This window comes from Podarcis pityusensis, assembly GCF_964106645.2.
Source record: "Podarcis pityusensis genome assembly, chromosome: 7".
Taxonomy (NCBI): Eukaryota; Metazoa; Chordata; class Lepidosauria; order Squamata; family Lacertidae; genus Podarcis; species Podarcis pityusensis.
The window spans coordinates 28,576,449-28,589,976 of NC_138031.1; the positions used below are offsets into that span (position 1 = coordinate 28,576,449).

The 13,528-nt window shown below is 42.5% G+C and overlaps 1 protein-coding gene and 1 long non-coding RNA gene across 3 annotated transcripts in view; one reads left to right on the forward strand and one right to left on the reverse strand.

The window, feature by feature from the left end:
• The window catches only part of LOC308481377, a 99,010-nt gene that overhangs the window by 17,650 nt on the left and 67,832 nt on the right, over positions 1 to 13,528 (forward strand). The window contains exon 3 of the long non-coding RNA XR_013988606.1: positions 2,149 to 3,018. This is a non-coding gene — a long non-coding RNA (uncharacterized lncRNA). The remainder of the gene's footprint in view (positions 1 to 2,148; positions 3,019 to 13,528) is intronic.
• The window catches only part of ATP6V0D2 (ATPase H+ transporting V0 subunit d2), a 109,808-nt gene continuing 99,709 nt past the window's right edge, over positions 3,430 to 13,528 (reverse strand). For both annotated transcript variants that reach the window (XM_081013571.1, XM_081013570.1), the window contains 7 exons: positions 13,221 to 13,392; positions 10,753 to 10,931; positions 9,619 to 9,698; positions 8,386 to 8,463; positions 6,882 to 7,058; positions 5,203 to 5,283; positions 3,430 to 4,519 (listed from right to left, as the gene is read on the reverse strand). In XM_081013571.1, coding sequence (XP_080869697.1) covers positions 4,358 to 4,519; positions 5,203 to 5,283; positions 6,882 to 7,058; positions 8,386 to 8,463; positions 9,619 to 9,698; positions 10,753 to 10,931; positions 13,221 to 13,392 — 929 coding nt within the window. In that variant the 3' untranslated portion in view covers positions 3,430 to 4,357. The remainder of the gene's footprint in view (positions 4,520 to 5,202; positions 5,284 to 6,881; positions 7,059 to 8,385; positions 8,464 to 9,618; positions 9,699 to 10,752; positions 10,932 to 13,220; positions 13,393 to 13,528) is intronic.

The window sequence follows — 13,528 nt, forward strand, 5'->3', positions numbered from 1 at the left end:
ATGGGGCAATCACTGGCGGATTCACTGGCCATCACCGGCACCATTAGAATTCCTGCTCCGTGCTTGCAGTCATAGGATTGTTGTCTATCACATGACAGTATATGTTTTGACTCCACAGAGTGGGAAGTGACGAAGATGGGATGTTTGTGTTACTGTGTTCTGTGAAGTGGGACTATTGTCCTTTGTTCTTTTTCTCTTCGCTGTCTGATGCTCGAGAGAGAGGGAGCCATGTTGCAGTGCTCCATGTGTGTTTATATGTAAATAAAGTAGATTAGCCAAAATGCTGAGTTGCTGAGGTTTGTTACGCAACTGCGCAAACTCTGCGGATCCCTGAGTGTGCCGATGTCTGTTGGCATCAGTCACTGTGATGTTTGGGCTGAAAAAAAGCTTTTGAAGCTCCCGAACGACAGACCAGGAGGGAGAGAACATGTGTCTCTGCCAGGGTCCTACTTGAGTGTAAGCTGAACTCCTGACAGCGCACCCCCCCACCATTCCAGGTGCCACGCCCCCCGTGAGTGACGTGCCGTGCCCCCAGGACACACGCCAGCCACACCCCTGCCTGCTCTCCACCCCCGGTGCTGGAGCATGCAGCTTCACCACTGGGGGCAATCCCAAATTTGGAGAATTACAAAAAACTTTGGAAAAGAGAGGAGAACCCTAACTGCACTTGGGGATCACAGAATGCTAAGTGTCTGTTGTGCAGGGGTGGGGTGGGGGAGAAATAACAGGGAGGGGAAACAGAATGGAGTGTCTGCAATCATGAATAGCAGAATGCCATAACTTGTCTAAATTTTAAATAATCTATTGGATTCATGTTTTCTATTATCCCTTGTTTTAGGATTAGTCAGCAACAAACTGTTACATTAATCAAGAAGGAAGCGCAGCAGATTATTTGCATGGGTGTATGCTACATTAAGGTCTTTTACAGCTCATTTTAAAGGTGCAAGCTTAAAAGGTTTTTTTTTACACATACCTAATACATGTCATCTGGTATTTTCTCTGTTTTGCACATGTTTGACTAGATCAAATACAAGATATTCTCATGGATAAAATTGACCCCAATCCACAGATGTGGGCTGTTTATAAATTGAGTAGGTGATAGCAGAATATAGGTGGAACAACAGCCAGCTCAATATTGCCTGCACAGACTGGCAACAGCCCTCCAAGGTTTCGGCAGGGAATCTCTCCCAGCCCTGCCTACGGATGTTGGGGATCGAATCTGGGAGTTTCTGCATGCAAGGCAATGAGCTACAGCCCTTCCCAACTTACAATTCTATGATTCTGTGCTGGGATTCCTGCATTGTAGGAATGACCCTCCGAGTTCCTTCCAACTCTACAATTCTGTGATTCTGATACAGCAGCTCCACTGCTGCGGTGATTAAGATGAGCACATCATTGTCTCGCTGGGCTGAAAAATCGCACATATCTACATAATGAGAAAAATCAGAATACACGTTGTAGAGGAGTGCAGTCTCTTCCTGTTCAAGGCTTTAGCTCCCTTCATGCATACTAAAGCACATGGCAGTTACTTCTGTGTGGTATCAGAGCCAGCCCTAATATTAGGGTGTGTGAGGGAGGCAGCTGCCTTAGGTAGCAGTTGTTGAGGGCAGGGAGCAGCGTCAGGGTGTTGGAGGACAGAGCTGTGTGTGTGCCACAGGGTTTGTTCCTTCTCCCTCAAGATATCTTCCTGGCTTCAGGCATAATGGAAGATGCTGCCCCACTGTCAGCATCGCAGTAGGTTTCAGCTGCCAGTTTGGTCAACTTTGTACATGGAACAGGAGGAAACACCACCTTGTCATTCACCTAAGACAGGCATGTCCAAAGTCCATCTCAGGGCCTCGATCTGGCCTGCCGGTCGGTTCAACCCGGCCTCTGTGGCAGTTTATTTCCTGGGGTAAAATTTAAAAAAAAAACTGAACAACTTAAATCCTAAAAAAAGGTCAACAACTTTGGTCGGCCCTTCAGCCCTTCACTTCATCAAATCTGGCCCTCTTTGGAAAAAGGTTTGGACACCACTGACCTAAGACCATGAAACATTTAGACCAGCCCTATGTGGAACAATTCCATGTGGCTGTGATGTGTGTGCGAAAATATTTCAGGCTTGATTTCATGGGTCTTTCCCTCTTGATTGGCTTTCTTCTTTTTCAGGGATGGCTTGGGAACATATTTCCATTTCGACCCTGAGTGAAGAAGTCTACTGAGGACTAGTTTTATCAAGATTTGGGAGTGTTTCATTTTTACCTTTTAAAGTTTTTGTTAAATTCACCTTGTGTTGTGGAGCCCAGTGAGTCTTCAGTAAATAGGTCCAGTAACAAAGGTATAACAGCCATTTTATTCTCATTCCTAATGAGTGGAATACATGTTTGTCATTCAAATGTGGATAGGGGATTTGCCTAAAATAAAAGTCTGCTTGAAAACTTAAGGCGAGGGGGGAAATCTTCTGTCCAAAACATGTCATGCACCAACAAAATTTGAGAAAATCTGTTGTTTTCTCTCTTGTTTTTGTGGTGAGCAACATTACTTCCTTCTTTGTTTCTTCCTGGCAGCGTGTCAACTGGGTGAAAGAACAGCCCAAGTCATAATCTCCACTCATATGACTGTAATATTCATAGATCACAGCTGCGTGAGACAATGCCGCAAGGAGGCAGTTACCGTGTATGTGCATGTGTGTGCTTGAAGATCTCTGTGAAGTTCTTTTTCAGCTCACCAGTAAACTGCTACAGATAATTAATTACCATTTCCATTGGGATGGGGAAAGCTGTTGCCAGATACAAAGACAATAAACCTTTGAATGCCAGATTCTGAGGGCAAACACAAGAGAGGCTCATCATCTTCACGAATGGCTTGTGAGCTTGCAGAAGCATCTGATTGGCTGCTGTGAGCAAAAAAGAATGATGAGCCAGACAGACATTGGTCAGTTCTGGCAAGGTCATTCTTACGGATTTGGTCTCCTGCAAACATTCCAAAATGCTCATTTGCTTTCTAAGAGTTCTATCCTGCCTCATAATTTTGATATATGTACACTGATGGCAGTACCTCGATGCCATAACATGTGGCCTTCTTTGAGTCATTGGACTACACCACTCTTCATCCCTGACCATAGGTAATACTTCCTAGGGCATACGGAAGTTGGAGTCCAATAATATCTACAGCTTTTAGAGGGCCTAAGGTTCCCTGCACTACAAAATGTTTGCAGGTGCAACGCTGGTTTATTCAGATAATATGGATTTGAGTTTTTCATACAGGTAATTTTGTTTGTTGCTTTTCTCAAGCCCATTCATTTACTCCTTATGAGAAGAATGTAATTAAAGAAAAACCTTTACATTTGCTTAGCAAAACAGCATGGAAGATGTTAAAAGCAGACACCTTGCTCCCCTTCCTTCTGTCCTTCTGGTAAAGCAAAAGCAAACTAGAAATTGTATACATGCATAGGCCAGGAAATAGATTTTATTTCAGCAGGACAGCAAGATAAGCAATTCTGTAACATTCTTACATCTCATCATATATCATCACATTTCATGACAAACTTTATTTGATGACTCTTAGCTGAATGGCGGCTATATATTCACAGTGAATTTCTGGCAAACAATTACATTTTTATTTAACCCATTTATTGCATTTTTAAAAACAACAACAACGGGTCTATGTCCCACCAAAACAGCCCAAGGGAGTTCCCTCTTCTGCCTTTGCAACATGTTTTTAATCACAAGCAATTACTAGGTAGTAGAGCTGCTTCTGTTCCTTTAATTTCTTGTCGGCCTTTCTGATTCTTAAGTGGTATTATAGGAGTCTTGCCATTTAAATCTAACCATGCATGTGATACATGAGAAGTATTCTTTAATGAAATGCTAATGCTTTAAAGTAATGCTTTTCTTTCTCTATACTTTACATTTCTTGGGGCCAAACCAGAAGTGAAGTGAAATGCAATTTTGCATTTAAGGTGCATGCTTTTAAAGAAAAAGAAAAAGCACCAGCTGGGGGCAGTGATAATTAAAGGGATCAGATAGGGAGGGAGATTTTACATTTTCCAGAGCAATCGTAACCCTGAGATCCACTGGCTAGAAGGGTCAGAAAGGCGTATTTGCTGCAGCGCCCTCTACTATTCCTGCAGAAAACTCTGCAGTCATGGGTCTACTGATGATCTACTGACAGAACCTCTGGAAAAGATTGGGGAGGGCAGGAGGAAATGGAAATGCCCGAAACATAAAATGCCTAATTGGCTAATCATAATTATAAAATGTTATTGGTGGCTATAATGTGCAAATTAATGCCCCATTTTGGAATATGATGAGTGATTTAGTAAAGAACCCAGTAGATGAAATAGATGTACCATTAAAACACACCACTAAAGTCTAGTTTAGAGAATAGGGATGTAGTTGTTAATTTTTGTTCTGTGTCTCTGGGAAATACATTCAGCAATCCATACAATGTTTCTGCTTTCTTGTTCCTTCAGCTTTACATAGGCATAGAAGACCCCAAAATGGAACTGGTTGTTGAATGCCAGCACATTCATTTTGACCTGGAGAAAAGAGTGCAAGAAAGAAATATTTTATTAGCGAGGGGAAATAATCAGTTACTTGTACGTTACATCTTTCATTCTCAAGCATTCTAAAGAGTTTTACAAACCTTTTCTTTTACAAGTACTTTTCTCAGTAGGAGCTGGGTCAAAGTGCAGCTATCTTTGGGTTTTTGTGACAATTTAACAGGCCGCAGGAACATTAAAGGAATAGGTTAGGACACGGAAATTAATGTTTCTCTAATGGCTGCAGCGCTGGAAGATTCAGAGCTGCTTTGGATGGAATTTGACCATATGTCTCTATTACTTACAAATGGCTCTGTGGGCATTTTTTTCTTTTGAGTTCGCTTCTCCAAAAGGTGGTAGTCATTTTTAGCACTTTGCGGCTTCATAATACTGAAGGACAGGGATGGGGAACCTGTGGCCCTCTAGATTTTAGTGGACTCCAACTTCCATTAGCCCCAGCTAGTATGGTCAGTGGTCAGGGATGATGGGTGTCCAGCAGCATCTGGAGGGCTACATATTCCCTCTTCCTGCTTTAGGAAGATACTGGCTGTTTATTCAGAGTGAGGAATGTCACCTCCTGCAAGTCCATCACCACTTTCTGTCACAGTTGCCTCTGAGCAAGTCGAAGAAAAACAAATGTAGCAAAGATAAAGGTTTGAACCAGAGAAAGAGCATCTTACCTCATGTTCAAAAAAAGCATCTTCTAACGTTTTTTCTCCTCCTGTACCACTTCCTACACATTCAAAGCAAGCCCTGTATTGCTGAAAGTACAAAAAAACAACAACACACCACTGGTTTTATTTCGCTTACATGTGATGTTTCTGTGTATTTAAAATTAATCTCTTTTTTGTAAATAGGTTCCTTAGGTGCACAACTCTAGAATGTATGGCCAGTGAGTTTCAAGGGTATTTCTTACTCCCCTCACTCATACACTGCCTGAAAGTGATTTTATAGGGGTCAAAGTTCAGTGATAGAGCACGTCTTTTGCATGCAGATGGTCCCAGGTTCAGGCCATGACAGCTCCAGGTGGGGCTGGGAAATATTCCTGCCTCAAAACCTAGACAGCTGCTGCCAGAGTGGTGCAGCTAAACCTCATGGACTTACCAAAGGGCAGATTCATATACACAGAAATGTTTGTGTTCTGAAGACTTTTGCCTCCCAGTCACCCACACACAGTGAAACAGAAACCATCCCTATTTGATGTATTTGTTGAAACCTGGCATGTGATTGCCTGCCATTGTATCCTTATTGCATCATGTTAGGCTATGAGTTTAAAGAATGTGTAGGCAGTAAATTACAGAAAATGCAATCTCCTGATTAAAATGAGTTTTCCAAAGCACACAGATTCATTTTTCTTGAGTGACTGACACTACACTAAAGCTTCTCAGACATTGTGCAATTAACCTTCATAAATCAATTGGACCCAACTATAAAGGTTTCACCGGGTCTCTTTGGCGGTACACACCCTTATCTAAGAGCTGGGCTCTGGCTAGCACGGTCTGGGGACTATTGCACCTTTAATGAGTAGCTTCACTGACTTCCTACACAATTTAAGGTGCAGGAGCCTTTCCTTCTTCCCCCCCAATCAGGCCACCCTAATCCTGGCAACCGGTTGGACCCCACTCACCTCTGCCACCAGCGATGCTGTGAATAGTGGACAGTCCATCTGCTGGGGCAATGAGACTTCAGCGCAACCAATCAAGACCCATTCAGACCCATTCAGAACTGGACAAAATGGAGGCCAGGGATGCCAACTTGAATAAAATATTGCGAGGGGGCAGATAAGCCCTGCCCCAGATCCTAGTAATGAAGGTACCAAGTGCTGGTGAAGGTTTATTCCCCCCTTGCCCCAATTTTATCCTCAGCACAGATCTACAGGGTTGACTGGTCCAGGGCTACTCTGAATTCTTAAAGCTAAAAAGGGGCTTGAACCCATCTCTCCCCAAGCTTAAGTTTCTAGGCACCTAGGTTTTCATCCTATCCTAGCTTCCTTGCCACCCAGGAACCCTTTTACAAGTTTGTTTACAGGGCTTGTTGAGAAATGACATCCAAACATGGAAAAGAATGAAAGGCAGCAATGCCCATCAACTTTGGGGGGTCTGGCTCCCTAAAGTATTTTATGGGGGACCCCCGAAGGGACCTGGGCCCTTAGGAGTTGGCACCTATGACAGAGACGATGGTCCCCTCCCTTGGCAATTGCCCCATGTATTTCCCTTAGTGAGGGGCGCTGAGAATCAGCACTTCACTTTGTTTAGAATCTGGCTGAACAAGTACTTAATGCCCTTTCTTTGGTGGTACATGCCATGGAATGTTGTAGACACAGTAAGCTTTTGTTAGGAGCTATTTAGTATTTACATACAGCATAGTAGTCTGCCACGCCCTTCACTTGCTCATAATCTTCTGTTTTGGCAAGCATATCTAAGCCTTCTGGATACAGTTTCCCACACGTTGGATACAGCTTCTGTCTGTCTTCTTTACTTAATTCAGTGCCAAATGAATTAATGGTGATGATGAAGGCACGCCTGTCTGCTTCAAACTGCATAAGACAACAACAAACGACAGCTTTCAGCCTTTAAAAAATATTTTGTAGACATCTACTATGGAGCGCAGGAGGGGTTTGCTGGCAATGGGAGTCTGCTCTCATCTTCCTTACCCCAAATTTCTCTCCTCGTAAGTTTGTGGAAATTGTGGGACATCGTGGAATCACAAGGGGTGATTTGATGTGAAAGGGGATAAAACAACCATGAGGTTGCAGATGTAGTGAGAACAAACTACAGTATTTTGGCCCAGAATTAATGTGCAGCAAATTAATTGAAAGGGAAGCCATTTTTTAATATGGCTGGCAGGATGTTTGAAGCAGGATCAAAAGCATCAAAGCTGCAATATTACTTTCTGGTTTAATTTGTTAGATTTGCTCCCCAAATTATCATAATTGTATACAAAGGCCCCAGTCGTCAACAGATATATACAGTATACCATATATGCATGTAGGTCTGTTTGAAGTCTAAAGCACATTCAATGCACACTTAAAGCACAAGTCTCTCCTAAGGAATCCTGGGAACCATAGTTTTCCCATCACAGAAGTACAGTTTCCAACCACCTTAATAAACTACAGTTCCCATGATGCTTTGGGGAAGCTATGTGCTTTAAATGTGCGTTGAATGCACTTTAAATGTATGGTGTGGACCTGCCCACGTGAACAGTGGGATTCATACAGTCTGCTGACGGATTCTCCCATGATCTGCACTGAGTATTTCTTGAACTGCTGAAATATATGAGCTTTTCGTTTTCTGCTTTCAAGCTGTTACGAAATGTTGTTATCAACTAGGAACAATGAAATATTGTTATGAATGGTATGAAATTGATATAATTGTTCTTATATGTGTCTTCATTGATGATGCTTTTAAATGTTTTATAGGAAGTGTTTCATAAATGGAAAAATCATTGTTATGTACGTTTTGGTGAAATGCGTAATGGATCATCTAGTATTTTGATACTTTCCTTTTGCCCTATTCATTTATTTTTAACTATCGAGATATTGTAGAGTAATAGCTTGTGATTTTTTTTTTTTTGATATTGTAATATCAGAAATGTGTGTATTGGTTATGGTGGCAGGCAGGCTTCGTAGTTTCTTAGAGCACCTATTCCTTGTCGGCAGGGTGTAGACTGGAAAACTTTAAAGGCAGCTCTTGAATCAACTTCTAACATGATAAGGTATAGAAGCATTCACAGGTGAATTTTGGAAAGAAAACAAATGTAGCTCAATGTGGAAACAGGACAAATTGACTGAAAAATGTATGCATGCACAAGGAGCATGGGCTAAAGAATGACCGATTCATTCCTAGCCATAATGTTTTCCTTACCTCTAAGAGTGGGCACATTATATCTGCCGTAGTGCCACCTTGGTTTTTGCAGAATGTATAGAACGCTTCGAGGTAAGACTAAAGAATGGGACAGGAAAAAAGTAACATTATATTCAAACCTTCTCTGAATTACTGACAATCATGACTGGAGCAGTCAGTCAGCCATTTCCCTTACTTATTATGTTCAACCAGCCATTATGGGAAGTACAAAACATGTAAAAACTAACAGGTGTGAGACTGGTTAGTTTTCTCCTACTGATGATGTGTTGCTGCAATAGTAATCCCATTTGGTAGGAGAGGAACCAGACTGTTGGCAATAACGTTTAGCAGAAGCGATGTTTTTATTTATTTAGAATGCACAAGTAAATATGAACATTGTCATATCTGTTCATTGCAGTAGGAAAGCCTAGAGGACCTTAGCCTTTACTAAATAAGTGCAGTTAGCTGATTTGCACGTACACTACTACAGTAGGTTGTCAGTGTTCATGTAATGGCACAAAGGCGAATTCCCATGCACATTTACTAGAAAGCAGGTTTCCTTGAACTCCATCCTGCCTAATATACACTACCTCAACGTTTACCATTCCCCTGAGGCACCCGTCTGTTTATATACACCTGTAAGTCAAGAGAACATTTCATGCAGCTGTTGAAGTGGAAAATAGTTCATGGAAGCTTATGCCGTAATAGTGTGAAAAGTCTTTAAGGTTCCACAAGACTCTTTGTTCTTTTTTCTGCAAGAGACTAATATGGCCACCCCTCCAGAAACAGTGGCTGCTTGGAGATCTGATCACAAGGGGGGAAATGTGAAAGTTTCATTCGTGACAGAGAAACACAGATTCCAGGAAGCAGAAAACACTTGCTCTTCCTGCTCCCTCCGAATTACCCTTATTGTTGAACTTGTCCAAATTCTACACATTCTATATGTTACATCCTGCTCTCAAATTAGGGTGGCTTTGCATTTTATAGGAAGTGCCAAGAACTGGAAGTTGGCTCTCTTGTCACTTGCACATTTGCTTTTGCCGTTTCCTGCGGCATGCAAATTCATTTCAGGGAACGACAGAGGGTGCAGTGAGCATTACATCAATACCAGGGTTAATTTCCCCCATTTATTGAGAGTACACTATTTAAATCCCACCTATTCTCCAAAGTGCTCAAGACCGCTTATTTTCATGGCTGTACATTGTACCTATCCCCCCGATTTACTTTTTCACAGCTGGCGCTGAAAGCATTTACCTTATACAGTTTGTTGCGCATGATTTCAATGTTCATTTCATCCAGATCGTTTTCAGATACACAGTCTTGAAAGAAATCAGCTGAAAAGCAGATATGTTTAAATTATAAAGGCAAGCTGTAGAGAAGCATAAGAAGCCCACTTATCAGTTTTAACAATTTTTTTATGCTCAATGACTGACTTTCTACTGCGCTACAAAAAATAATATAGAAGGAAGGAGATGAAGTAAATGTTTTCAACATTCCTGATGTGGTGTATATATAATACAGCTTTGCAGCAGGATTCTGCTTTTAAGATAATGGGGTTGCTAATCCAAATTGCCACCAGGTTTCTGGTAGGAAATGCTAGCATAAATTTTGGTCTACTCTTTGACATAGCAGTCAGTGTTGCTTTGGGTTGCCTAGATAAAGCGACTAACAAATTTAATAACTAATAATAATTTAATAACTAATAAATAGATGATCTATGGGAAGGCTATTCTACTTTCTGTATATTGTATATTGTATCACCCACTCTGATACATTTATTTGTTTGTTTTATTATAATTTTGATTCTAAATGCTGATTTATTTCTTTTAAGAATATTGGAGCGAAAAATCACCGAGAGTGCCTGGTCCCATTCATGCAATGAATTTTTACTTATTTTGACAGCTCTCTGAAGCTTTCCTACAGGGCAGAGCCGACCCACTCAAGAGGCAAGGTGAGGTAGCTGCCTCAGGCATCACACCCCCCCCCCGAATCATCACTCCCGTTCTGCTGCCCAGCTTTGCCAATGGTCTCCCCAGCCTCTACGGACAGAGAGGGACCAGCAGCAAAGCTTCAGCTTCTGAAGCTAAGAGGATATGGCTGTCAGTAGTGCCTAAGTGCAAAGTGGCCTGAGAACCCCTCTGAGCTCTTCAGAGGAGGGTTTCAGACTGGGGACATTTCCAGCCCTACGTAGAGATCCCAGGGATTGAATTTGGGACCTTCTTCATGCAGGGCAAAAAATTCTGCCATTTTGCCCTAAGACAACTGGCTGCCTTCATTTTAACGGGCCACAAGTACTGCAGACTAGATGCAGAGAGCAAGTGCTGCCATGATAGAAAACAATCTCATCTGAAGGTCCACACACACACACAAAATTGTGAACAGCCATACCTAAGGGTGTATCCACCAAAATTGCATTGAATAACTCTGCAGGGTTTGGAGCAATGCTGACAGCTTCCATTTGCTCAAAATTGCCCAACGGATGGCACTTGGGAACCAGCTCTTCCAAGGGCCGCTGACGCAGTGTGCCAGTAATGAGTAGGATCACGTTGTCAATCATATAGCTGTACCTAGTGAGAGAAAACAACATTCATCAAAATACTATGTTCTTCCTCAGGGAGAAAAGTGCTTTAAAAAAGCCAAACACCAAGCCACATTTTGCAAATATAAAGGTTAAAATAGCCAGGGCTCTGCAGAAAAGGTGTGATCACTCTTTATCAGCTGTGGCAATGTGGCAACAAGGAATTCTTGTAAACAGAACGCTACATTAGACAGTCCCTAATCTAACCAGGCTTGCACAGAATCACTGCAATCAAATGCAAAAATCAATATCTTAGAATTTAATGCCCAGAGCCACTTTTTATCAGGAAATGGGCTTATTTTCCAAATGTGTTGTGGCCAGTTGCCAATTTAAGTAGAGTCCTGTTTGATAGTGTGGAAATAAACCATGCACATACATTCGTACATGTGGGGTCTCATTGAACCTTATTATGAATGAACACATGAAGATCAGTCACACCTGATCCTGCCTCCCAATGCATTCCTTTAACCCAGGCTTCCTGAACCTGGCACATTCCAGACTACAACTCCCATAAATCCCAGCCAGCGCGGACAATGGTCAGGAATGATGGGGGTTGTAGTCTGGGACATATGAAGGGCACTGGGTTATGGAAGGCTGCTATAATGTCAGACAGGAAGCCTCTGGTGAGATGGACATGTAAGAAAACATGGCACTGACTTCTACCAGAAAGTCACAACCACAGCCCAAACTTGACAGAGGAAATTTAGAGGGATTCTTGCCTTTTATTGCTTGAAAATCACAGGACTGGGAGGGTGGTCCACTGGCAGCATCATAGCTCACGCACCATGGCCGCAGGCTACCATTCCTTGCATAGACTTTTAAACAACTAGAAGACTTAATGAATTCAATCACAAAATCCACCCAAACAGCCTGATGTTAAGAAATCAATGTTAATTAGGTTGCCAAGTAAAAAAATAAACCTTGCTTCAAAGGGAGTTGGGAAATTTAATATTACAATGCTGCCAAAATGAATTAAAAGATAAACGTCTGGGCATCTGCCATAAGAATTTACTGCAGGCCAGAAGAAGCATTGCTAATGAATACAATGACTACATAAGTAGGCCTTGGATCTACTTATTGAAGTCCATCCTAAATGCATTACTGGGGATGCACGGAGCTTACTCCTGAGTAATAAGATTGTACTGTAAGTTTTCTGATTAAGCTGCCATTACTGAACAGAGTCTAGGCCATTCTGCTTAGCATAAGATGCACACTTCAGAAAACAATCCACCAAACATTGCTTCTGTGTAACACTCATTTATTTCAATGGGGCTTGAACAAAGTGACCTTGCAAAGTTTCTTCCCAATGGAAACTAATTCAGGTTGCAATACGTCATGGTACCCATAAAATCCAGAAAATATGGCACTAAGTTTGTACGTAACTATTCCATTAGTACAGGTAAAGGGACCCCTGACCATTAGGTCCAGTCATGGCCGACTCTGGGGTTGCGGCACTCATCTAGCTTTATTGGCCGAGGGAGCCGGCGTACAGCTTCCGGGTCATGTGGCCAGCATGACTAAGCCGCTTCTGGCGAACCAGAGCAGCGCACAGAAACACCATTTACCTTCCCGCTGGAGCAGTACCTATTTATCTACTTGCACTTTGACGTGCTTTTGAACTGCTAGGTTGGCAGGAGCAGGGACCAAGCAACGGGAGCTCACCCTGTCGCGGGGATTTGAACCGCCAACCTTCTGATCGGCAAGTCCTAGGCTCTGTGGTTTAACCCACAGTGCCACCCGCCAGTGGTGTAGCGTGGGGGGTGCAGGGGGGCCCGGCCGCACCAGGCGCAACATCTGGGGGTTAGGGTTAGGGGGCGCAAATCCACAGGTTAGGGGGCGCAAATCCACGGGTTAGGGGGCACAAATTACTTGCCTTGCCCCGGGTGCTGACAACCCACGCTACGCCACTGCCACCCGCGTCCCCTAACTATTTCATTAAAATGGGCTAAAAAACATATGCATGAGACTAGAATTGATTTATTACCACATTTATATCCCACCTATTTCTCCGAGAAGTTCAAGGTGGTGTACATGGTTCTAACTCTCCTCATTTAATTCCCTTAACAACCCTGTGAGGTAGGGCAGGCTGAGAGGCAGTGACTGGCCCAAAGTCATCCAGTGAGCTTCCTGGCTGAGTGAGGATTCAAATCCTGGTCTCCCAGATCCTATTTTGACACTCTAACGACTAGACCACACTGGCTTTCAATACTCTGACTTTATGGGCCTTTAGTCATTGTTTATTAGTTGCTCACATCATGAAATTACTAATTTTACTTACGTAATATAGTTTAGGAATGTGGAAAGTGGCTCGAAGGCATGATTTCTGAAATAGTGAAATTCTGCCAATAGTTTGGCCTTTAGTTTGTCGTCGATGATAGAAACCGTGAGAGAGCCTGTTTCGTTGGCTAAGAAGTTTCCGTAGTCTGTGGTTTGCAATTGTAACTTCAGGTCTGGAATAGAATTGGAAAAGATTTGTTTTCTACAAAGAAACCAAGGAGGTTAAAGAGACAGTATTGCTTTTAATTTTTAATTCATACTTCTCTTTCGTTTCCTTTTTTACACCCGGTGGCTGGGTTCAGATGTAGC